Source organism: Epinephelus lanceolatus, chromosome 2 (genome assembly GCF_041903045.1).
Source record: "Epinephelus lanceolatus isolate andai-2023 chromosome 2, ASM4190304v1, whole genome shotgun sequence".
Taxonomy (NCBI): Eukaryota; Metazoa; Chordata; class Actinopteri; order Perciformes; family Serranidae; genus Epinephelus; species Epinephelus lanceolatus.
Window position 1 is genome coordinate 43687501 of NC_135735.1, and position 27741 is coordinate 43715241.

General features: G+C 41.2%; 1 protein-coding gene across 5 annotated transcripts in view; it reads right to left on the minus strand.

Moving 5' to 3' along the window:
• dpy19l3 (dpy-19 like C-mannosyltransferase 3) overlaps positions 1–26400 on the minus strand; it is a 111141-nt gene extending 84741 nt beyond the window's left edge. For 2 of the 5 annotated variants that reach the window (XM_078161869.1, XM_078161874.1), the window contains exons 1-5: positions 26231–26400; positions 25490–25616; positions 23513–23640; positions 7104–7194; positions 243–364 (exon numbers count right to left, since the gene is read on the minus strand). In XM_078161869.1, the coding sequence (XP_078017995.1) occupies positions 243–364; positions 7104–7194; positions 23513–23640; positions 25490–25607 (459 nt within the window). In that variant the 5' untranslated portion in view covers positions 25608–25616; positions 26231–26400. Of the gene's footprint in view, positions 1–242; positions 365–7103; positions 7195–13516; positions 13957–23512; positions 23641–25489; positions 25617–25713; positions 25850–26230 lie in introns of those variants that run through there. The other 3 variants (XM_078161868.1, XM_078161867.1, XM_078161870.1) reach the window with 2 other exon arrangements.
• Positions 26401–27741: the final 1341 nt, after the last annotated feature.

A 27741-nucleotide genomic window follows, 5' to 3' on the forward strand; every position in this document is an offset into this window, starting at 1 on the left:
ATTGCATGATTCAGTCATGAATGTTTGTTTTAAAGCATGGCAAATAATACGACAAAATACAGTCTTGGAGTGTGATATTATTTTTACATTTTTCACACTTTGGGAATGCTTTATTTCACGGGCCAAAATGACAAGAAAAGTCACAGAGACAGTCAATCACATTGAAGTGTGGCAGTCATTACTCTAATCTTTTGTGTTTTACAAGCCAATTGTAAATAGCTGACAGCTGAGTGATGTGTTACCTGTATGGGCAACAGTCTGTAGAGAACACTGAGAAAGACCTCTTGGTAGATATTCATTCGCTGTAGGAGATTAATGGTCCTCTTAGATTCTGTCAAGTTGTCATGGATCAATTCTGAGAGCCCTGGAAACACACACACATACACACACAATTTAGAAATGCCACCATTTCTTCACAGTGACACAGACTGATTTTAACAATTATTATTGGGGGATGAATGTTTCCTAAAGCTGTCTTTGCTCATTTACAGGGTATGGTGCTGCTTTTAAAGAATAACTATTTGAAATGTCTGTCAACCACTAAAAATACATAATATTCTGCTTGAATTTAATTCTGTAATTGCTGAGAGGACAATGGATGCCTGAACCCATCAGTGTAACTATCCTTGGAAGCCCTCAAACATAAATCCCTCTGCTCAAATAAAAATTACTAAGTACTGTTGTACTGCATTTTTTAATAAAAAAAAAAAAACTAAATATGTCAGGGCTTCCCGTCCTGCAGTGTTTTATAGCACCTTCACATGAAGGCAGCCTGTAAAGCCCATTAATCTCCACTAACATCATGAAAAAATAATGAAATTAACACATGAACCTTGTAAAACTAAAATTACAGCCTTGCACTTGTATGCCTCCATAACCCCATCAAGCTGCAGTTACAGTATACATCCATGTCTGTGAAAACATGAATGCTTCACATACATCCTATCCCAGCCTGCACAGTCATTAGCACAGTTTCAAGGTAGGCACACAAGATTAGTGTCACCAATTCAGTATCTGGCCAAATGTCTCTTCTCTGTTCCTGAGATATGACGTTGAGTAATGGCCAGAAAAGTATTTTAGCAGAACATTATGATGTAACAGTGAAGCTGACCTCTGAACTTTGGGATATAAAATGTCATTACTTCATCATTAAATGCTATTAGTTATGACCAAAAACCGTGTTTTGTGAGGTCACAGTGACTTTGACCTTTGACTTCTGACCAACAAATTCTAACCAGTTCACTTGAGAGTCCAAGTGGACATTTGTGCCAAATTTGAGGAAAGTCCCTCAAGGCCTACTTGAGATGGCACATTTACAAGAATGAGCCGGATGCAAGTTCAAGTGACCTTGAATCCTGACCACCAAATTCTCTTCAGTTCATCCTTGAATCCAAGTAGATGGTTCTGCCAAATTTGAAGAAATTTCCTCACAGTGTTTTTGAGATATCACATTCACAAGAATGAGACAGAGGCAAGGTCATGGTGACCTTGAACTCTGACCATCAAAAAATTCATCCTTGAGTCCAAATGGAAATTATGTGCCAAATTTGAAGAAACTCTCTGAAGTTCTTGAGAAATCACATTCACAAGAATGGGATGGATGGACGGACGGACATAATGCCTCCCACCACGGCTATCACCTGCACGGCAACATAAAAAGGTGAGGCGCTATTTCATACAGCAAATGTCATATATAATTGAGTGTAGCTGTCATTTACACCATAATGTACTAAATAAAGTGATCATGAGAGAAGATGAGTCATGATCTAGGTGGCATACTGCCTCTGCTACACAACTTCCTGCAGGAAATCCTGTAGAAGGATGGGGAAGTTCTTCCCAATAAGCTTAAAAGCCACTGTATGGGCAAGGCAATATTTTTACCGTTTACAATATATTCCTACTGACTACTTACATGTGACAGATGTTGCCCTTAGTGAATAACCCACAGAGAATTATCACCTTACTTTGCAATTACCCTCAGCTTTAGAGTGTTTTATCCTCTTTCAGCCTGCTGTTTTAGCTTGACGACTGCTACTTTAATATTCCAGTTAACTCTCACCACTCTCATCAACACTGTTTTAAGATGTAGCAGGCAGCCAACTAGAACTACCACCTTGTGGTTGTATGCCTCCTCCAACCAGTCAAGTTGCAATTTTCATCAATGTCTGTCCAGACTCATATGTAGTAGACAACCGTAAACAACCCTTCAAATATGGATGTTGCTGCAAATAAGCTACAAATTCTTAAACCTGGATGCGTCACACTCATCTTCAATATGGCAGCAGAAAAGATCTACACAATCAGTACAGTTTTAAGGAGGGCACCCAAGATTAGTGTCACCAATTTATAATCTAAACAAATGTGAAATATGGTCACAATCTCCCCTAGCTTTGAGTGATGTCCAGAAAAGTGTATTTTGCAAAACATTATGCTGTCACGGTGATGTTGACCTTTGACCTTTTAGATATAAAATGTCATCATTTCATCATTTTCCTACTGGACCTTTCTGTGAAATTTTGTCATAATCAACAAATGAATTTTTGCCCAAATATGTTTTGTGAGATCACAGTGACCTTTGACCTATAACTTCATCCTTGAATCCAAGTGAACGTTTTTGCCAAATTTGAGGAAATTCATTCACAGCTTTCTTGAGATATCTTGTTCAAGAAAATGGGACAGACAAATGGACAACCTAAAAACATAATGCCTCTGGCCAACATTGTCGCCAGCATGGAGGCATTAAAAGCTCTAAAACCCCATTGCATAATAGCTGCTCAGAGTCAGCACCAAACAGTAGACAGACAAAGTTAGTGAGCATGTGGTGAATTACTGAAAAATTTAGCAGCTTAAGAGCCAGGTATTTTTTCTAAAAAGTTAGTAGGATGCACAACAAAGTTGAAAGGAAAACATATATTGGACTAACATTTGCCAGGCTTCTACAAACATGGCAAATATTGCTCCATATCTGCTGGACTTGCCTATAAGCAACAGTTCCCTAACAAATTTTCCACATAAGCTTAGAAGGTGATAATTCAGCAGTGTTGTGTTCAAAGCTTGTTTCTGCTGCCACCAAGTGGCCAAAAAAAATCTATTATTGCTGGTTTACATTATCATTGGCAAATACTATTAAAACAAGACCCTAATAAACCAGAATTATCCTTTAACAATGGCATTATCATGGCCTGCAAAAAGACTAGTACTGATGTTATATGAGTGCACACACACTGGTGTCATTATTCCAAATTGGGCACTGGGCGCAGTATCATTATTATGTATTTGGTTTGACTGGAACGAAGCGTGACACCAAACTTGCAGCGTAGAGCTGAGTTTTTGCTGCAGGCAGGGATGTGTCAGCCTGATCACTGCTGTGTTCTTGATCCATGTAAGACCATAAAACCAGCACTGTTTTCCATAAACAAAGTACACATTACTACCCACACACAGCCCACTCCACTTCATTCATTCCTTTTTATCTTCCTTTCAAACTGTCATTTTCACTTTATCCCTATTCTTTCCCCCTTCCTTTAGTCCTTCCTACCTTCCTCACTTTAATTCTTCTAACCTATCTTAGCTCCTCTATCCTTCTGTCCTTATACCTTTCCTCTCATGCTTCTGTATCTTTCTTCCTCTTCTTTATTCACACCTCCTTGCTTATTTTCTCCCACCAAACTCTTTTTCCTTCAACACATCAATCTGTTACTTTGTCATTTCTTCCATCATGCCATCCATATAGTTTTCTTCTCCCTCCTTTATCCGAAACTACTGTAGTTTTTTGCATATTTAGCCGTTCTGCTGACAGGAAGAAAAAAAGTGAGCACAGAGTGAGACAGAAAGGGAGGTCAGCCAGTTCCTCAACTGATTAGCCAACAGCTCAATTATTTGCCTTGGTCGAAAATTAGGCTCGTTTCCAACTAGGAATTTTACATGATAATGGGAACAAATAATTAGACCAATTTCCCTCAGACCAGACTGTGCGTCACGAGAAACTGCAGTGATTTGTTCGGCCTGGCTGGAAAACGGAGGGAAAAAGTGTCTTTCTCCTTGTAACAGTGAGAGACAGCTGCCTTATGTAAAAAAAAAAGTCTATTTAGTCAAGAATCGCTTTTTTGAGATATTAATACCAAGTACCAATTACTACAGTTGTTTCACAGTTATCAAAATATCCACAAACTTTCGAGTTATATGATTTTACACAACCTAGCTACAACCTAATTAATCTAATTTTAGCTCCATTAGCTGGTCGAAAACATCATCTCTGGATGACTTTTGAGTGATGCCAGCTGACTCGTTTTAAAACGAATCCTGAAAAAGGGTTTTAAATATATATTTAATAGTTAGATAAATGACACCATCCTGAAACACCTGAGGCTAAAGCTGCAAATCCCAGGCAAAATGTACTCACCAGCTGATGATACACATAGAGGACAAAGTAAAGAAACAGCACTGGTCTTTCAACAAAGTGTAAAGCTGGTTAATCCTAGATTATAAATATGATAGAAATGCCAGATTGGACTGTTACTTAATTCTGATATTGCCCTATGAGGCTGCTTAGCTGGCACACCTGATTGTATTTCCAAAAGGTATGTTTTTACTTTTAATGTAATAAAAGAGAAGGCTTCTAAGATGAGGACCAACAAGCAAATGTGTTTAGCAAATATAACACTTCCTCAGGATATGCTGACGGGAGTTGACTGGACAGCGCAGCGCCACAGCTGACCAGACTGAACTAAGACATCACAATATCACTGGAGTTTCATACCAGAGAGAAGACATATAAGAGATTCAACTCAAGTGTATCACTACCACGTTTTATATTCAATTTGTTTTCTAATTCACCACCATCTACTTACACATCTGAGCAAGAGGACTACAAACTACTTTCTTCGTTCATCAGAAACATTTTTCTCTTCACAATCTGTTATTTCCCTCATCAACGTTCAATATCGATACAATTAAAATCAGAAAGAGTATCTGCCTGCAAGAAACACGTTTACATCAATGATCGTCATTTCCATTCAGTCGCACCAGGCTGTTAGTTCCCGGGTGTCGGGTTGATGTGTTACAGAATTTTAATTTGTTTAATAAAGTCTTTAAAGCCTACTGATAGCTGATCCAGCTGTGATCAGCTGCTGCCGTCATCACAAGCGGACGTTGCTTCACATGACACCTAAAAATAAAATATGTCTCATTTCTCTAAAGGTGTATTTCCTTGTTTCATCTTTCTTCACATCTCATCCTCGCATCTCTCCCCTGTGTCTTACGTGGGCGGAGGTTAGATGCAAGTTAGAGATGCAAGAGAGGGAAACGTGGATGTAAGATCAGGTATTGGGATGAACTCTCTGGTAACATCCAGGAAGGTTTTTTTCCAAGGATGGAGAAGGCATGACCAAGCCCTACCCTCCTTGATTGGCTAGTACTTGTTGCCCTCATTGGTTGGGTTGGTTCGGGTTTAGTGAAGATGAGTGGGACTGGTTACAGTTAGTGTAAGAATGTAAGGGTAAGCCAATCAGAGGCAGAGTAAGGCAGAGTAGGGCGGGTCATGCCTTCATCATCCTAGGAAATTAATTTGTATCTAATACAGCTTCCACACAGTGAGAAAATACTACATTAGCAGTGTATCATTCAGTCAAGAGTGAAGCTCTTACCCTGAAAAATTATGTAGTTGATTGATGATACATTGGCTAATACAGCTGGGTTCCTACTGTGGTAAGCTAGTTAGCGCTACTTGCTATCATTTGCAGATGACAATATATCAGATAAAACAGACTGTTTGATGCATTCCTTATACTTTTGCTCTTTTCTTTAGTTTTATTTTCCTATTTTGTAAAAGCCAAAAGAGACATCACCTTCAAAACTGGATACAGAGTATCTCTGTCACCAGAATTCCCATGCATATTACTTTAGCATGTAGAAAAAACTCAAAGCTTGACAGTACTTCGGTGCCAGTGATTAGACAATTGCCGTGTAGACGAATTCGGCGAGCGATTTGTGTATGCCGCCATCTTGCGGCGGCGCCATTGCTGCAGTGACATGTGTCAGTCATCAATTCATTATGCTGTCATTGTGAACTGACTCTCTACAATGACAGCATCATGAATAGCTGGATTGATGATATTAGACAGTGGCCTCCGGTAACTGATGAAGGTATCTTAAATGAGCACCGATATTAATTTAGAAATGTATCATTTGTTTGAACGATAAGCAGGAAAGATTAGAGTAATAGAGAGATAACAGACTGTATCATTAAACACTGTGTAATATAACGTTAGCATACGTTACGTGTGCTGACGTTAGCAAGCTAGCAGCGTGACATTTAATCATTATGGACAGGCTACGTGACCATCACATCATACTGAAGTCGATCAATATTGATCGCCTTCAATATGATGTGATGGTCGTCTAAAAGGTGGTGTAAAATTTGCCCGACCCATCCGGAGCTCAGGTAATTTTGACCCTCAATCAGAGACCTGTAATTGCCGTTTTTCTGGTCATCGGAGGCCAGGCGATCAATAAAATATTCTTGAATACCTAAAACAAAACACAAACACGTGTTGTTGTTGTTGTTTTTAGTCACGTATAGCCTGTCCATAATGATTAAATGTCACACTGCTAGCTTGCTAATGTCAGCACACGTAACGTATGCTAACGTTATATTACACAGTGTTTAATGATACAGTCTGTTATCTCCCTATTACTCTAATCTTTCCTGCTTATCGCTCAAACAAATGATTAATTTCTAAATTAATATCGGTGCTCATTTAAGATACCTTCATCAGTTACCGGAGGCCACTGTCTAACATCATCAATCCAGCTATTCATGATGCTGTCACTGTAGAGAGTCAGTTCACAATGACAGCATAATGAATTGATGACTGACACATGTCACCGCAGCAATGGCGCCGCCGCAAGGTGGCGGCATACACAAATCGCTCACCGAATTCGTCTATAGGTGACATGTTTAGTAAACAGTCAATTACGCTCATAAAATCAAGGATGACATAAATAGACCCATAATTAGGCTGATATTTGATTAATTCAATAAAAGGCCAGTATTGGTGCAATATAAACACAGAAAATAATATAATCATAAACATAGTGTATACCTTCGTGTATTGTTGGGGCCTGCAACATTTGCTTGTAGTAGGAGTAGTACAGTCCACACTCTGTCCGAAATGAGATCTCCCGCTCCACTTCCTGAAAGCAAAAAAGGGGATTTCAGCTATATGAAACCAAAGACTTCTATTCTCCAAAATATGGAAAACAGATATCCTGGCAAAGCATGACAGAAACATGGAGGATAGAGGCAAAGCGGCTAATACACTCGTAATCCTCAACAGTAACAATACGACAGGTAGTGGTGTGTGGGTGTGGGTGTGTGTGTGTGTGTGTGTGTGTGTAGGTGCTTAGACGATGTCTTCCCGGGAGATTTTCTGCTTGCCATGCATCATTACTGTTCCACTGGGGGGTAAAAACTGAGAGCAAACAGTGAAAAACCGGCTGCGGAATATTAACTCAATCATCCATCTATCATGTCCAGTTTGTAAATACTTTTCACGTCTGTGCTCAACCAAAAAATACATCCTTTAACTATAGTGATATATTTCTTTGACATATTGGTTATCTGATTTAACTAAAAGTCTCCAGCACTGTCCCTCCATGATGGAAGTGGTCATCCCTAAAGATCTTGAAATCTGCTTACTAAAAACCAAAGCATATTTAAGTATAATGACGATGCCATTTATAGCATCTTTTTCCAGTGATGAGTCATGATTAAAAGCTCATCCCTTATAAAGAGCCATAAGAAACAAATTATGGAGACGAAAACCTTGATGATTCATCGACAAACTGACACTAAATGGAACAACCCTGCTGATTTCCATCTGCTTTACAAATTCAGCTTTCATGCTGAAAAAGACAAAATTCCTCCATGAAATGACATTCAAATACACTTTTATATATATAACATGTCCCTTTGTAGTCTTTAGCCCCGTCTGTGCAGCTACATCTCATCATCTTAAGCAGAACTGATAGCAGAATTTAATAAGCCTGGCTATTTAATTCCTGTGATGTCCTGCAGATCATCATACCCAGTCTGTCATTACCTGACAGCACATGTGCTTCTATAGCAATCAGGGAGGATCAACAACATGCAGGACACCAGGCAAATGTGTTCCCACCAGCTAGCTCATTTAATCCACCTAGTTTAAACTCTTTAAACTTTTAGTTGAGTGAAAACCAGCAGGCTTTTGAGACCTGAGGAGCACAACAGAGAGTTCATAACACAGGGAGATATCAGTCATTTTTACATAGACAATTTTATTTGATATAGCTGTGCGACAACCCCCGTCTGCCACGCGACAACTCTCTATTTTAGGATGCTCTTCTATTTTTGTCGCGCTACGCTCCCCTACGCGACCCTCCAGCAGATAAAAACTACATGAAATAGTGTGCTAAACGAGCACAATGTGTTTTTAAATGAATAAACCATTATCAGAGGTGATATGTGATGATTTTTTTTCATGCATTTACCCATGTTTATCCGTGACATTGTGTAAATGTCCGTGGCGGACATTTGAAAGCAAGTAGATGACAAACAGTACAGTAAACTTGTAGATAACTCAAATATATGTAATAACTTAGGTGGAAAATGCTTTAACATTTCATGGCTCAGCAAACGGTAAACAACCCCGCTGGTTTCTCTACGTGTTGCTTCCGTATGCAGTCAGTGGAGCCCAAATGAATATGCCGCGACGCTACGCTGACGTGACGCTGACGTGACGCTTACGTTTGCAGCCAGTGGAACCCGGGCGTTACAGCTGATCATGTGTAGAGGCCTTTAGGGACCGTTCGCCACGGTACCGCTGCTGGGCAGGGTGGAAACAAAGCCCTTTTCACACAGAGCGCGCAAAGCGCAGACCTCCGCCGACGAACCCATTCATTGTGTATGTGCTACCGCGGCGCAAGAGCGCACCGCTCTGCCGCCGAGCTGAATTGAAATTTTTTTAATTTCACTGCAACACGCTGTGACGACACCTCGGCGCCGCGCGTCCAATAGCAGAGAAGAGCCTGAAGTAGACCCGGAAGCGGTCACCATGGAGCTGTAGCTCCTGAACGAGCCTGTACTCCCCCAAATCCTGTCCTCTGCGCCCTACCCCTCAGTGGGCACCACGAAAGCTCTATGTAAAAGAGGCTTAAGTCCTGCAGAGTTTCAGAGGACCTGGAGAATGTTTTAGGATAGTAATAACATTATATAAGATAATCATATTGCAACGATAATATATATAAGATAATAACATTAAAGACAATGAAATTGCAATACTTTTTCAAAACTTGATGATTTTACCTTTCTGTACATTTTGTATACAAATTCATGAAATAATTTTGCTTGTAAATGTCTATTTGCATCACGTTTATTACGGAAAACACATTATTTGATCAATTTACATTGTGCCCCTAAAGTTCTTTGTGCGCTCCTTACTTTTTCAACTTAGGAGCACATGTGCTCCTTGGGAAAAAAGTTAGCGTCAAGCCCTGTGTAACCACATTCAACTCAAGCATTTGAATGTTAGCCTGCACAACGACAGCTGCTGCTGCTAGCGGTGCTAGCCACACATAGCCCAAATTGACATTGTTCACCTGGAGACGCTGTGATCCCACCCAGGCCGGGGAAGATAACGCAGCTCATCATGACAATGACCTCGCAAGATATGCTTCCACTTAACTTTGCTGAAGGTAAAGGCTTCAGGAAGTTAATGGAATATGTTGAGCCTGAATGTTCACATTCATCCCGCACAGCAGAAAGTGTCTCGTACATTTAAAATCCTACATGGTTGTTGAAGATTGTTATTAAAGACTTCAAAGGGCTCTTAATGCACACAATATTTTTGGGACAATGTTTCAAATACTTAACAATAAACTGTGCTACATTTTGATTGTTTTCTGAGTGTTTTCCTCTTTTTAGACGTGTCTTAATTAATATTTTTCGTTTAGTCGACAGGGAAATTAGTCACCAGGAACATCCCTTGTGTCCAGACAACTCATGCTCCGAATATCACATAGAGCCCCTTTAACTCTAGAACTATCCTTATTGCTCATAGTTCCCTCTTTTTGCCAGTTTAAGACTGATTGATATGGTAAATGGTGAGTGGGCCGCACTTACATAGCACTTTTCTCACTGAGCAGACAAAGCACACTGGGGGCGGCTGTGGTTTAGGAGATAGAGCGGGCCAACCACTAATTGTAAGATCGGTTCAAGATACTTGACTCCAAATTGCTCCTGATGGCTGAGCCATCAGTGTGTGAGTGCATGTCAATGTTTAGATGAGCAGGGGGCACATTCTACGGTAGTCTTGGCCACCACTGTGTTAGTGTGTGTGACTGGGTGAATGTGGTTGTGTAGTGTAAAAGCGCCTTGGGTGGTTGGAAGACTAGAAAGGTGCTGTACAAGTGCAAGTCTAGTTACTCTACAATTTGCTTTTCAGTCAACTATGAACACAATCTCACACACTGATGGCGCTCGGCTGGCCATTGGAAGAAATCTGGGGCTCAATGTCTTGCTCAACGACACTGTAACATGACAGGACAGGCCAAAAAAGGCTGGGGATTAAACCAGCAACCGCACAATTACTGGACAAAGTTACAAGTCACTGATGATCATTGATACATCAATGACGACACATGCTGTGTTGCAAAGCAGACACGATTCCCTTTTTTTTTTTTACACAACATTTCACACACCATGTAGGGCTGCCCCCTGAAAGTCGGAGATCAAAATCATCAGTCAGAAACCCCTCGATCAACTGAGATTGTTTTTGATATTGCTCCTCGCTTTCACACTGCTCTTCAGTACAGGCTGCTGCAGACACAGAGGCAGCTGCCTAGAGGAGGGGGGGCTTTGCCCCGTAAGGCTCTGAAATAACATCATTATCTGCCCTCTGCTTAGAAGTGATACATTTACCACTCACAGCAACTTAATACTATACAGTATCTGGCTTCTGTTTTAGCGACGGCAAAAAATGTTGTGGCACATTTCCAATTTGTCGTTAGTGCAGTTAGCTTCTTTACTGTATTACATGAATGTCGCTGTTAAAATGAATGTCCTGCTGAACCCCGCTCAAACATTAAAACTCTATGTGGAGAAAAAGTAAGAAATTGTTTAACACTCATATTAAACTGCCAAATCCTATTTAGGTGAGATATTTACCTGACGCTATGAGATATTTATTGTCGGGTGCAGCCCTAGTTTGATGTACAGTACAGGCCAAAAGTTTGGACACACCTTCTCATTCAATGCGTTTTCTTTATTTTCATGACTATTTACATTGTAGATTCTCACTGAAGGCATCAAAACTATGAATGAACACATGTGGAGTTATGTACTTAACAAAAAAAGGTGAAATAACTGAAAACATGTTTTATATTCTAGTTTCTTCAAAATAGCCACCCTTTGCTCTGATTACTGCTTTGCACACTCTTGGCATTCTCTCCATGAGCTTCAAGAGGTAGTCACCTGAAATGGTTTTCCAACAGTCTTGAAGGAGTTCCCAGAGGTGTTTAGCACTTGTTGGCCCCTTTGCCTTCACTCTGCGGTCCAGCTTACCCCAAACCATTTCGATTGGGTTCAGGTCCGGTGACTCTGGAGGCCAGGTCATCTGCCGCAGCACTCCATCACTCTCCTTCTTGGTCAAATAGCCCTTACACAGCCTGGAGGTGTGTTTGGGGTCATTGTCCTGTTGAAAAATAAATGATGGTCCAACTAAACGCAAACTGGATGGGATGGCATGTCGCTGCAGGATGCTGTGGTAGCCATGCTGGTTCAGTGTGCCTTCACTTTTGAATAAATCCCCAACAGTGTCACCAGCAAAACACCCCCACACCATCACACCTCCTCCTCCATGCTTCACAGTGGGAACCAGGCATGTGGAATCCATCCGTTCACCTTTTCTGCGTCTCACAAAGACACGGTGGTTGGAACCAAAGATCTCAAATTTGGACTCATCAGACCTAAGCACAGATTTCCACTGGTCTAATGTCCATTCCTTGTGTTTCTTGGCCCAAACAAATCTCTTCTGCTTGTTGCCTCTCCTTAGCAGTGGTTTTCTAGCAGCTATTTGACCATGAAGGCCTGATTCGCGCAGTCTCCTCTTAACAGTTGTTCTAGAGATGGGTCTGCTGCTAGAACTCTGTGTGGCATTCATCTGGTCTCTGATCTGAGCTGCTGTTAACTTGCCATTTCTGAGGCTGGTGACTCGGATGAACTTATCCTCAGAAGCAGAGGTGACTCTTGGTCTTTCTTTCCTGGGTCGGTCCTCATGTGTGCCAGTTTCGTTGTAGCGCTTGATGGTTTTTGCGACTCCACTTGGGGACACATTTAAAGTTTTTGCAATTTTCCGGACTGACTGACCTTCATTTCTTAAAGTAATGATGGCCACTCGTTTTTCTTTAGTTAGCTGATTGGTTCTTGCCATAATATGAATTTTAACAGTTGTCCAATAGGGCTGTCGGCTGTGTATTAACCTGACTTCTGCACAACACAACTGATGGTCCCAACCCCATTGATAGAGCAAGAAATTCCACTAATTAACCCTGATAAGGCACACCTGTGAAGTGGAAACCATTTCAGGTGACTACCTCTTGAAGCTCATCGAGAGAATGCCAAGAGTGTGCAAAGCAGTAATTAGAGCAAAGGGTGGCTATTTTGAAGAAACTAGAATATAAAACATGTTTTCAGTTATTTCACCTTTTTTTGTTAAGTACATAACTCCACATGTGTTCATTCATAGTTTTGATGCCTTTAGTGAGAATCTACAATGTATATAGTCATGAAAATAAAGAAAACGCATTGAATGAGAAGGTGTGTCCAAACTTTTGGCCTGTACTGTATATCGTTTGACTGCTCTGCAAAGGTGAACTAAAAATATGGGTTATGATTATTTCCTGTTTTATAAAAACATAGTGTTTATTGTATAACTGAGTGTATCATGATATAACCATTATTGTATTGTATTGTATCGTCATTGAGCTCCTCTACAACCCCATCCGTAGTACAGTTACAACAGCATACCTCTTAAGATCTATTAAAAATGACCTTTTTAAAACATAGAAACCAAGTGTCCATTTTGTCCTTAACTTAGACAGGGCAGGATGTTTTTTAAGTGAAAATATTTTTTTAAATGTGGATCATTTTATTTGTAAACCTGAACTGCTTTGATTTACTGATCAATCACAATGAAGAACAGTCAGGAATTCAAGCAGCATGGCTGCTCGTGACAACAAGGAGGACAATGAACACAGGCAGAGGGGAAAAAATATTTAAAAAATATATATTTTGCCCCAAGAAAAACTCCTACTGTGAACAGAGATTGGACAGCTGAGGGGTGTGACAGTTTTTATTTGCACCATGTTACCATCTGAACCCCTGGAACTCCAACTGCAAGCTGTTACTGTGAGCGAGAGCTTGTCTGTGATGTGCTTGTTTAATCAAAGTTTTAAATGAACACAGTATCATAACTCCTACCGTGAGCTGAGAAAACCACAGCAGATTCTCGTGGATGGCGTTGACGCACCAAGCCTGACTCAGTGCCAGAAGCCCAGCTAATAACAGCCCTGCTGCCATGGAAACACACTGTCGCCAAGGCCACCAGGGTAGAATGTCTGAACCAGAACAAGTACCGGATCCTCCATGCAGACAAACCTCCCCAGTGCCCTCCTGTGTGGCATTCGACCTTTCTGTCCACCACATCATGTTACTGCTGCATCTCCCTTCAACTGCTGCATCTCGTGAAAGGCCTGAATTATGTTGCAGCTTGCTCAGCTTAACTCTCTTACGAAGCTCCATTGCCTGAGAAGACGGAGATTATCAATAAGTTCTTGGATCCTTTGATGAGCTGAATTCAGGTAGATAAACAGCATGCTCCTGGGCTGAGCTATAGAACTGATCCAAATCCATTACGGCAATAAATGTAAATGCGGTGTGTTTTTCTTCTCTTGAAGTCAGTCCAAATAAATTAGCTTTTTAATCGCTTCAAGTTCCTTGCCAAAGGAAATATGCAAAAGCTTTCTCCAAGGGAATGAGCAGCTAGTTTCCTTCCCAATCCTTCTTTTGAGTTTGCTCGAGGCAAAACAAGCCTTGGCTTTTCACCAAGAACTCTGATGAGATGGCTAATCCTCAGTTTAAATTAAGGTCAAAGAGAATAAGCCTAGTTAGCAAGTTCACATATTGCTCATTACCCTGAAAGCTAGTTCACTTCTCAGAAGGCACCGATCCTCTTCCCTCTGTTTCTCTCTGTTACCGTTTCCTCTTTGTGGCTCTTTGAATATTTCCCATCTCTCCGATGGTGCTTTAAGAATCCAAGAGAGGGTCCATCCAGCTTTGGCCTTGCTTCGTATTTCCTCTGCTTTATGTCTTCCAGAGCTTTAACAAGGATCGACATCTGCCTCCCTTGAACTCCAACAAACATTTCTAAACAAAAAGTAATCGTTCTCAACAAATCAGCTAAGTCTGAAGAGAAAAGAAAGCCTAAAGACTGAGCCACAGTAAGTCTACTAACAGGCTGGGCTGTAGATAAGTGGAGCAGCCAGAGGGAGGGAGAGAAAAGACAGTCACTACTGGTGACCTCTTGTCTATAAAAGCACACATGCACACCGGAAAAGAATAAGATGGAGTGGGGGTGGGGACAAGCGAGGGGAACATGTTGGAACATCATTCGGAAAATGCGGGAAACATTTGTCAGAGGGTTTGTGGATCTGGAACCAACGTCAAGCCATAAGCACATGTCTGAAATAAACTGCACTCTGCACTGGGACTGACACAGACATGGCTTCACACCTGAAGAATTCAAGAGGCAAGATTAAATCACTCCATACCTTAGAGGAGACATGGTATCAGTAAGCATTGTAAAAGTATGTGTAAATGAGAGAGAAAGAGTGTGACAAACTTGATAACAAACCCTGCAGACCCTTTAACCTGAGGCTAACACTGCTACCACATTCCCTTTACAACACAATGGAAGAGGAGCCACATGTGAGATTATTAAAACCAGTCCCCTTTCTGTTCAGCAACAGCTTCCTCACAGACTTCCAACATTTTGATACCATCAGTCACACTGGGTCAGGTCAGGCAGCAAACAACCGCAAAGTACAAACACCTAGCTGACTGACTTCCAAACTCACAAATTACTTTCCAGCATGTTTCACGGTCTTTTCCATTCTACTTGACCTAGACACACTTAAGAGAGCGCGCAGGTGTGTGTGTGTGTGTGTGTGTGTGTGTGTGAGAGAGAGACAGTAAGTGAAAGAGTGCAAGTGAGAGACAGTGGATCTCAAAGGGCAAGAAACGAAGTACATAATCTTAACTAGCTGAGGGAGCAACAGCGAACAGTTCAACGTAAGGTCAGACTTCAGTGTCAGCTGGCATAGCTGCAAGTGTCAACAGTGTGTTGGCCATACACTACAACATTTGCTGTGGCTTAGAAAGGTGCATATGTTTTTTGCTGGACAATGTAGCATGTGCTGCATGTGGACTTTAGAGCATGTCCATACTAAGTTAACTAAATATGAAAATGTATATTTGGCCCTCTGTCTCCACCAAGCTGGAATTTTTTGGACTTCAACTGAGCTTTAAAACTGTCTCCAGTGTCAGACACCTTTATAGGACAAGAGTTTTCAGTCAGTGAGTGATAGATCCTTTACATCATAAATACTTTATCTTCCATTTTTAGGATAGCATGAAAAATAGAACAGATATGCCGTTCACATTGAAAAACACTAAGCTAACTAAACTAAAGCTAAACTAAACTCCACGTAACATTCAAGTTGCAGTTACGGTTTACGTCTTCGTCTGTAAAAACATGGATGACTCACATGGATGATTCACACACAAATTTTGTTATAATTAGTGTAGAATTCTTGAGTTATGGCCAAAAACATGTTTTGTGAGGTTACAGTGAACTTGACCTTAGACTTTCAACCAACTAATTCTGATAAGTTCATTCTGGAGTCCAAGTGGACATTTGTGCCAAATTTGAGGAAACTCCCTCTTGGTACTCTTGAGATATTGCATTTTCAAGAATGAGGTGGGCGTAGGGTCACTTTGACCACCAAAATCTGATCAGTTCATTGCTGAGTCCACGTGGACGTTGTGTGCCAGATTTGAAGAAAATTTGAAGATGTATGTACGTATGGACAGATGGATAACCTGAAAACATAAGGCCCCCTGCCACAGTTATCACCAATGCAGAGGTATAAAAAAGTAACCATAATATGCTCTTACACAAATTTGATTGGCAAAGACAACGCCCTGCCTTGCGATGGCAAAAGTTAAGCAAGATCAGATTTTTTTTGCCAGACAATCCCGCGTTTCACTATTCGAGCCCTTTGTGGCAGCACCTCTGCTGAGTCGATGAAGTGGGCTTATTGAAATGAATGAGAGTCTGTCTGAACACAGTCCAGGAGATGAGTTATGCCAAAAGAACTAGCTCATAGAACCCGTTGTCCAACTATGTGGGAAATGTGAAAAGGAATACTTACATATATTCCTGTTCAGAACGGCGACACTAGAAGGCAGAGTGAAAAGTCAGCCATTATTGAGAGGGAGAAGACTCCAAATCCTTTACAAATCAGATTAGGGGTAGTTCAGTTTTTGTTCAGCATTAAAACAGTCATTTTTGCGATTCCATTGTCCAAAGTTTTGGATGACATCAATAGAATCAGTCCAGTCCATCTGTTTGTTTGTCTTTTGTTCTGTTTTATTTTACCCCTCTGTTGAGGTACCTACCAAATTTATTCTATACTAAAAGGCAGGGCTTGAAACACTGCAGTCCATTGACTGGTCAAGAGAGAACTGTCACTTTTGCTTGACAAGGACTCAATGCACAAACCCAGTATTTTTGAATATCCCATCAATTGCGCAACCCCATTCCGTGGAGCAGTGACGTGGCTATTACCACCCGCTAACAACTCCACCTTCAAATGTACAGGTTCAAAGGGTTCTATAACAAAAAAGTTTGGTGGAAACAAGGCAATGGTGTTGCCCTGAGTCAGTTTATTCAAGTTACTTTCTCATCTCACCTAGTGGACTGGCAGGTGTGAATGTTAAATTGATAATTTCAGAAAGTTACTGACAGCTCCACCCCAAACCGACACCAGAATGCTGTTGAGCTATTGGCTCGTCCAACAAGGAGTTCTGATGAAGTCTGTCCCACTGCTGACCAGAGGAGTCAGAAGAAAAGATTTAGCTGTTTTTCTATTGTTTGGGTATTTTAGTGTTGATGGACATCCTTACTAAAACAGTCTTAATGTGCTTGTGTGGCTCAATGATGCTTTGACATATAAACAGCATTTTCAGATTCAGCCAGCTCTGTGTGAATGTCGTCTTGGACAGAGACTTTGATGGCATTACCAGGAGTCAACACGACTCACACACACATGCACACCCACATGTGCGTGCAATGTGCGATGATGTCAGCCAGGAGCCCACTTATATGAGAACATTTCAGGGAAATGTTCGCCAGGCCTGTAAAGTGACTTGCATTTATTATGAATGAAAGCATCTGTCTGCTCCTTCCCTTCACTCACACTCACACACACACACACACACACACACAAACACAAAAACAGCACAGGACCGCAAACTGTGTTGGTACGGATTCTGCTCAATTAACTGGATGTGCTGCTTTGTCTCTCTGTGACAAAAACTCACAAATTATCCTGTGCAGATTGCCTCTATGTGGGTCAAGACGTATTGCACATTTGCATGAGAAACAGATGAAGCTCCTGGCTGGCACTGCAAATTACTGCCGACAGATGAGACAAATTCTGAGTCGTAGATTTTGGAGGGCCTGCATGCTCAGTTGTTTTGTTTGATTCCCCACTCTTCTGTTTCACACAAAAAGGAAAGTCTATTCTGTGATTAGGATAATGCTTTTACAAAATTGGAACCAATATGTGCAGATGAAACTCTGCAATCTGCTGCTGTCACTAGCTTTGACTCACCACTCCCTGCGTGCTGAGCACAACTTCCACCTAGGGATGTCAACATTTAATGATAATCAGTTAACCACCGAGAACATTTCTGACCAGTTACGCATGTTGTTCTATAAGTTAACTTTGACACTCAGTTTACTGCACTGCGCACCAACTGGGTCCAGTGAGAGCTAGCTAGGGGCATCGCTCATTCAGGGACTCCTACTCGTAATAGGGATGTAAATGGTCAACCACAGAGAATATTTTTGACCGCTTACACATGTACTTTGCCACTCTTCAATTTACTGCAGTGCGCAACAATTGGGTCCAGTGGGAGCTAGCTATCCTTAGCGGCACAGATCATCCAGCCATTACTGCTAGTAACACTATCCCAACCCTCCAGTGTTGCTGAGGAAACGCTGCGTTCCCCCCTGGCCTCCCGCCAGCTCGCCCTGGTGAGTAAACAGCTCCATTTAGAGCCATTAAACCCCTTTAACACTGTTGACTATGTTATCACTGTTATCACTGTTAGCAGTGTCAGCACGGCTAGTGGTGCTAACATTGTAAACAATACTGAAAAGGTTTTACGGTTCAAAATGAAGCTGCTTACTCCCCCAGGCAACATGAGGGGAGGCCAGAGGGTGAGCACAATGTTTCCACAGGACCACGTTCCGCCACCGGAACAACGGAATTGCCGAATAAGCAGCGCAGCAAGCTAGCTAGCTAATGTTAGCTCCCTCTCCATATGTGTTGCGCACTTCAGAGCAGCCAAGAAACCAGGGGAGATAGAGTTTGGGCAGTGGGCACCATGTTTTAACATATCACAGTTGGCTAGCTGTGTGTCTACAAAGCCAATAGAAACTAAAATAAATCACAAGACATTTACATCAAAAAAAATTAAAACTTCATCACCTGTAAAAGTATAGCACTTTGAAATGCACCCCTAAGGCTCACTGAGTCAACAGAGCGCTGAACTGAAAGTAGAGGCCTCTTTTTCTTAATAATTAATCTGTCTTTTTAAAGTAAAATTAATCGAAACTCACAGCCCTTGCTGGTAATATTGTCCCAGCCTATGGTATCCTTGTGGAAACATTAAAACAAAATTAACCAAAATTGACAACCCTACTTCCACCAAAGTGTCAAACTCAAACTCCACAGTGTATTAATTTCAACCTCTCCTACTCTTTAATACTTGTTATTACCAGTGTTGGGGAGTAACTAGTTACATGTAACACAGTTACATTATGAAATTACTACATCCATGTAATTGTAATCAGTTACAGTTACTGAGATAAAATATGTAATTATAAAAATGTTGGTGATTACAAAGAGGTTACATATAAATATATTATTATTGGTAACAAGTTTATATGTAGAATATAACATTCATTCTGTTGCTTTGCATCTTTTTGTTGTGTAGGAATTCTTTCTTTGGCATATTTTCAGGCAGATCAGAAAAGTTGTTTGGACAAATTTGTGTGCAACACTTATGCACTTATGTTTTAGGACTTTTAAGCTTTATCGCCTAGTTTAAAACATTTGTTAGAACAGTAATCAAAAAGTAATAAAAGCAAAAAGTTACATTACTGTGATGAAGTAATTAAAATAGTTACATTAATTACTACATTTTTAGCAGGATATCTAATAATATGTAACCTATTTCATTTCAAAAATAACCTTCCCAACACTGGTTATGACCACGTGTTGGATCCATAGTTTGTATCAATGTAGCCATACCTCAGACTGCATTTAAACATTACACCTCTATTTATGGTATAAACCAAGAGCCATTTGGATACAAAAATCCAGCAGTATCATAACTTTATATGCAAACCACTCAACATGAGACTAAATCAGGCCACAGTGAGTGACCTGCATTCCTTTCATCGGTTGACTCATTCATCTATCAAAACAAATGACTATTACTGCACCACTAAATTAGGCAAAAACAAAAACAAAAGATGTAAATGAACACTGTTCATTTACATTTCGCCCCAGTTATGACTCTGACAGAGCAATCTGTTCTGCCATGTCAACCAGATCGAAGGCTGCTATGTATATCTCTGTCTGAACCAGAGTGCTGGTGAAGCTTTGGAAGGGGGATTTAAAAATGACATCATATCTGGCAGGGCACAATGTTCTGTTGCTGTACAACAAACACTGAACAGACTCTAAAAAGGTCTGCGTAACCACCAGTCGCCCTGGTGCTTCAAGACTTCATGTGGTTCATTTGAAGGGCTCGAAAATCAATCTGCTGCAGCTCATGGAAAAACAATCATCCCATTTCAAAATGAAGTGTTTATGACGTGTTTTTAACGGAGAACACTGGAGGAGGGGATGTGTCTGATTGGCACTTATTTTGAAGCTACATTTCCTCTTGAGATAAGCAAAAATGTGTGTGGAGCTTTTAAATGTTAAAACCGGCAGATATTTTCCATCTGTGAATATCCACATCTGTGATGTGGTTGATGAATCTTCCACATGGATGTCAAATCCTTAGATAACCTCCACATAAAAGTGTCAGGTACATCAATCCTGTCATCTCTGCTGCCTCTTAACAAGTGCCTCATAAAAAGACATAAAAGGCTCCATGTGTTTTCGGCATTTCCAGATCTTTCTCCTGGGCTGGCACAAACGCAGCAAAAGTTGGTGTTAAAATGTCAGTGAGATATACAGCCAGTAGGTTTACAGCTCTTACTAATCCACTGAGACATTTACATATACATTATGTTGCGTAATCGGTGGACAAAAGACTTGGCAACAGTAACAATGGGCCTACACCTTGCAATTGTTGTTTTATCAATTAATCTAACAATCCTTTTTCAATTAGTTGATTTATCCAATGACTAATTTATAGACTCTTATAAAGATTATATTTTAATGTCTTGATTAAAGGACTGCTCTGTCACACAGATCAATTTAATCACTGTATATCAGCAGCCCTTTCCCTCAACTGGAGAATCAGTTTTTTTACTCAAGTACTTGACTTGAAACTTAAAATCATTAATCATTGGAGTAATATGCAGTTAGGACAATCACTGACAAGTGTGTTTTGCATCAGTGTTGGTCAAGAAAAGTAACTGAAATGATTTACATACTGTAACAGCAGTTTGTTACAGTCAATGTTACTTTAAAAGGTAAATTTTTCAACCTGGACCCTAGCTTCCCATGTTTTTGTGTCTAAGTGACCAATGTGATCTTCAATTTTTGAAAATTATTCCAGTATTGAGAGAGAGAAAGGGCAACGGCCAGCAGCTGCGCAACGCCCACATTATAACCAGATGGGGCAATTGTGCACTGTCACTGAACATCCATTAAAAGTGTTTTTTTTTTTTTTTTACCACAGACAGGCTCAGGTTGTTATCATAAGTGCCTGAAGTGACTCTTTACCTTTTGCTTGAACTTGATCTGATAATCTAGGCCCATTTGTGGCAAAAATAGCCACTTTTAATGGACATGCAATGACATTGCACAATTGCCCCCATTATGGGCATTTTGTGGCTGCCGCTTGCAACCCTTTTTCTTTCAATACTGGACCAATTTCAAAATTGTTGATCACATCAGCCATTTATACACGAAAACATGGGAAAAGAGGGCCAAGGTTAAAAAATTATGAAGTTAACCTTTAAGTCATTTTCTCACTCCTGCGTTATTGAATTAAACAGAAATGATAAAACAGCCAAATAAGAACATTAGATGACACACGGTGTAATGTTACCAGTGGTGCAAAAGGTTTAAGGGATTACTAATAAGCGAAACACAATCCGCATGTTTATAATCCTAATATATGATGCTTGGTTGGGGACAAAATGTAAACAGTAAGGTGTTGTCTGCTGCGGTCCTAAAGAATAAATTTAACTTATGGTGATGTTAGGTTGCTGTTAGACCACACCATTAATACAGGTACGTGCCTCCCTTTGGGTGTGACAAGTAGGAGAACAAACAGTGACTGCAGTGAAAAAAAGGCTAAATGCTGACAAATATGGATTGAAGCAGAATATTGTATCACATAAAAACTGGTTGTGAACTTTAGAAAAGATGACATCTATCCTTTTTCAACACATATTGACTTTTAGACTTTATTGGCATATTAGAAATGTTTGGTTCACACAAGTCAGAAACAATCCTACACAGCCACCCCTAGAATCTAATTCTACAAATAGTAAGATACTAGTAATATCAGCCTAATCTATATCTGCATCTGCGCAGAACTAACAGATTTAAACAGAATAAAGTAAATGGAAAAAGAAAAAAAAAAGAAGCTGTGAAGCATTCGAATGTTGTAGAAAATTCCCCACAAAAACCTGACAATTTAAATTTGCCCTACTAAAGGCAAATAGCTTGTGAAACACTATTGATTTTTTCTTGTGAATTTTGAATGACAACACACACTGAGTCTCAGTTATTTTATTAAACGTCCTTCATGCCGTGCTGCCTTGCTAAAGTTAATGTTACGCAATGCCATCCCTCTGCAGTTTGGCCTGGTATGTTTGCTTTAATCGTTGTCCAGACACTACTTGCCTAAAACTATTTGTTGTGAAATATACCCAAAAACAACACCTGTAGCATCTAGTCTATATGTCGGCCTAAATACAGTGAAAAAAAACATCAGTGGCCTCCAGATACAGCAGATGATAGCCCATGAATTCAACACAACAGGACACTAATTTAGGGTCTTACAAGCTGCGATATCTTTTCGGTGCTTAAACCAGTAGATACCCACCTACCTGTACTGTCATGTAGACTGAATTCATTCTTTGAATGTTTCTAATCATTGCATTAGAAAATCAGGAAAACTTCCCTCTGCATGGCTCATGACAAGCTCTGTGGATTATCTTGATTAACCGGGTCATGATGTCTGCAAAGAGACATTGCTCTTGAGTTTTTCAAATGTATTTTTTTGGCACTTTGAGCACCACAAGCCTTCTAGTTACATTATATTGGAGAGAAAGCAGACATCTCTACGGCCAATACCTCTAACACTCGGCAACTCACACCAAAACAATCCAGGCTGATAAATAGCACCACAGGTAAGAGGAAAAATATGTATTTTGATTTGGGGGTGAGCTGTCCTTTTGAGCAGAAAAGCCTAACCAAAGACAGGGGTCATAAATTAGCCATGGATATAAATCATATATGCAGTACATCTGTTTATGTTATTTTAACCTGTTACAAGATGTTTTGCATTGTCCCTGACAAATAAACTAACAAACAAATGACAGTTTCATCGTCTGATCTATAGTAGCAGTCTGCTGCCTCCACTGCCACTGCTGTTGCTGCAATGGGCCTTTTTCACAGCAGACATTCTGACTTGTAGCAGAAGAGGCACAAGTGTTACTAATAACTTTAACACTGACAAAGCGGCACAGCGACTCTTATTGGCGTGGTCAAACATTCCTTTAGATGTAGACAATTGAGAGACATTCAACAATCTTACATTAACTTACTAGCTGTCTGTTTCAACCCAAGGTGCACCCCTGTAACGCCCTCCTCTGACACTTCACTACCACTTCACTTGGCCTAAAAGACTGTAACAGTGGAGAGCTTTTACCTTTATGTTGGAGAACCACAGGTCGTTCTCATGCAGTGTGGCCATGTAGATACAGCACAGCAGGCCCAGACCAACAGACACAGACCAACCAACTGATGTCCAGATTATTGCCCCCCATGACCAGTCACCTGCAGGAGCAATAACATGTCAGTAAGTGTCAAGTGAAACTTTTGAGTTTTAAAAAAACATAGCATTGCACAGAAGACACTTAAAGATGTCACATCAAGAAAAGCAAAGGTGTAATGAAGGTTGAATTCCATTTAGCTGGTTCAGGGTCCTGGTATTGTGGATACTTTGGATCAACTTACACTCAGACCAGGGGCAATTGCTCTGAGACAACAAGGGAGGCTTAAATTCCCGTAAAATTGCATAGAAGAAATGGTCAAATATGCACTATTGAATTTACATTCAAATAAGAATTTACATTGCATTAAATGTGCTCTAGGATGCGTTTAACATCATGACTATGATGTTCAAACGTCAGCTGTTTATCACCAGTTTTAAAACGCGACCTCCCTGTCATACATTCTTGTGGCAGCACAGTGGACGCGGAGTTTTCAAGCATTCCTATGAGACAGCGCTGAGCAGGTTTTTTTCATGCAGCAAAGCGAGACAGTCATTGGATAAATGCGACAAAACCGTCACTTCCAGGGAGGCTCAGCTTCCCTGGGACCTAATAGAGCAGTAGGCGGGAGAGGACGCTTGGTGTATGCGTGATGATTGGAGGAATTGTCTAAAAGGCTGAACCCCTTTGTGATTGACAGCGCATTGGAAATACACACCAGCATCTTCGCATTTTGAGCTCAGTCCCATGCGGATATTTGCGAGTGGAGTCTTCTGACAGAGTGCCATCCGGAGTTCCTTATTTCCATAAGCCATATAGCTCATTTTCACCGTTAAACCCATCTGAAAATCTTTGAGGTGTGTTTTGCTGTGGTTCTATGGCATGAGTGTGGTTGAAAAACAGCTTCAATTAAATGTTCCTTTTAAAAGTTACTGCCTCGCTACAATATGACAAATTTTATGATGTAAATTTAAAGTGAGCTTCCCCTGTTTGAAAGACCAGCAGCCGCCACTGACTCAGACAGTACTAGCTTGTTCAACATGTTGTTCCGACCACATCAGAAATAGAAAGTGTGTTTCAGCCACACTGGAGAGCTGTGTGAAGCCGGATGTCATAAAGAGGGGGACACGATATTGTTTAAATATGGGGATAGCGCTGCTGTATTGAAATGTGTTCCCCCCTGTTAATGGGCAGTGCCAGCCGTGATGATAGGGTTCAGGCTTCGGGTCTGGTTTAGATTTAGGTGGGGGGAACACATGTATTGACGGACAAACCTTCTTCATCACAACACCAGCACATATTTGTATGCAGTCTCTCCTGGAGGGAGGGCATTCATAGTGTTGTACTTGGTTGCTGGTTGATCGAAACAGTAAATTTATGATGGCTGCATTCTGTGAAAGTGCTGCACGAATCCATGCCACTATGTCAACATGGCAACACCAGATGGCTTTTGTTATGTGGATACTAAAGAAATACAGGTAACTCATATAGTATAAATGACAGTATAAAATTTTTTCATCTGTGTAATGCAGAAAAAACACTTCAGTTCATTATGCCTGGTGTCCTCTGAGGATGCAACCCAAGCAAAACGTGACTGCATATACATGTGTACAGAAAATGTAGGAGTGTGGACTTTAAGCAACAAAGTGAGTTATGAAAATGTGGTATTTCTTTGAAGAACATTTCTTTGCATTCAGCACCCACAGCAGGTCAGAGGTCAGGGTAAGATACAGAACACAGGTTCCTGAGCTGGATCTGGCTCAAGGACACTTTGGCAGGATGGGTGGCTGGCAACAGTACTAACCCCTCAGTCAAAGGGCACTCTCTGTAGTCACCAGGCCACACTGCAGCTGCTGCTGCTGCCCTAGAAGACGTGTATGAGAAGCAGCTGGGTGGGAGGATGGCTCACTCACCGTGCAAGATCTTCTCTTGATGATGGTCGGTGCAACAGTTGGGATGTTGGGACTGAAACTCTGCACCAAGGGGGGGCTCCTTCCCCTTGCTGCCCTTCCTCTGACGCAGGGCTGTCATGTTGAAACACTGAAACAACCACACAGGGGGGCTGTGTCTGATTACACAGATATGATTCGCACATGAACAAAGTGAAGACACACATACACGCAGGCATGTAACCGACCTCAACACACACACACTAACAGCGTGTGTGCAATCTGAGCCAAAGCAAACAACGTTTGTTTTCCTTCACTGTCTGCAGCCTTTCATTCAGTGTGATAGATGGGCTGGACAGGCCTGCTTACAGCGGCATTTCCTGCTCACGTCGCAGTCAGAATAACATGAAACACCAGATCCCATCCATCGACACCCACAGCACCCACATCACCGGCAAACTACATTAATCCTACCGTATCTAAGCCAGGTGGTAGGCTACGCCAAACACAACAACAAATGTACAAGTCCCTGCTGAAATATTGGGAAATTAGCAGTGAGGAGACCAGTGAGGCACAAAATACCCTAAAGTACGGTAAGGTAGATTTAAACTCCTATTGTGAGGCATACTTCTACAGCCTTTATGCAAAATTAATGTTCATTTAGCATAAAGGCGCACTCCCGTTATGGACGCCAGCTTTTCTTTCTGTCTTGACAGCAACAAAGACGAATACGATTTGCTCCGACGGTACATTTATAAACCTCACCCTCCTCTAGAGCAGCGGCTGGTAGGATGGTCCGACAGCTCTCCTCTACCTCCCTCTCTTCCCCTATTTCTCTCTATCTCCCTCACTCTTTCATTTTCCTCTCCTCTTTTCTCCCTCCCGTTAGAATTCATCGGTCAGCTTCATACCGCACTGGGTTTCACCACGGGACAGTACCGGAACACAAGAGAGGCCGCCTTCAAAATAAAAGCGTGAGAATATCACTTAGAGAAAGGCTGCTAAATGGGACAGACATCTCTGCTGGAGTCTTAGCTTGTAGTTACCACTACAGTTATATGGATGAACCTGTGTGTCTGAAACAGTGGAACAGAATTGAAACACAGACACAGTTGTGTGTGTGTGTGTGTGTGTGTGTGTGTGTGTGTGTGTGTGTGTGTGTGTGTGTGTGTGTGCGTGTGTGTGTGTGTGTGTGTGTGTGTGTGCGTGCGTGCGTGCGTGTGTGTGTGTGTATTGTTCCCACGCCATATGGAGGATATGTGGTAATATCTATGGTGGTAAAAGAAATTAAAAAAAATAAAAGCAGACAATATAATCAGTGTTATTAGAAGAGATAAGAGGCCAGTCAGAATAATGAAACTTTTTTGTCAGTATGAGCAGTCTAAACTAATTATGAGGGATCAGATGAGCATCAGTTAAACTAATAAATAAAAAGTTTATGGACACCATAAACTTGGGTGCAACAAGCATGACACTACAGAGCCATAATGTGAATGAATATGGAGGAAAGAGAAAAAGAAACATGGATGTAAAACAGGCATTAGAGTTACTGAATGCACTGAGTGAAGGAGAGTCTGACGGTGGGGAGATCTCTGGACTCAGTGATGTGTCCTGGATGGACTCTGGATCTGACGGATCATCATCTAACAGCGACCCAGAGCCTCTGCGCAAAGTGCAGTGTCCCGCCCATCCTCCAAGTGAAGATGGGCCGACTACAGCACTTGCAGAAGTTAAAAATTGGTAGACCTAACTTCTGGTTAGGTAATCATCAAATTATTATGATAGATACACAAGGGGCAGACACACTGAAAGCGACTCCAACACTGTTTTGAATTGGGAGTGTCAAACGAGGACCCAGCGACCAACACTGTTTTTTGTTCAGCCATAATCCCTGTTTGGAGAGCACTATGAGAGAGTGAGAGTGTGAGAGAGATTATTGCTTTCAGTGTGTTTGGCCCTATAGGCTATTCCTACACAAACACATGCACAGCTTTCCAACACCACACTCGCAGCGCAATATCTGTGATAAACTCACAGCATTTATATGTCTGTGTGATGGTGTAATGTTGCACCGCATTGGTGAATGCACCATTGCTGAAGCGTGCAGAGCGGGTGGAGAGAGAACCAACTGGGATTTCTCTACTGACAAGGCCTTCATTGCACTGCTGTATGTGAGGGGGGCGTTCTGTGGCAAAAACATCGAAATGCAAAGTTTCTGGGCAGAGCAATGGGGCAATGCATTCTTCAACACCACGTTATCCACGAACCACTACAGG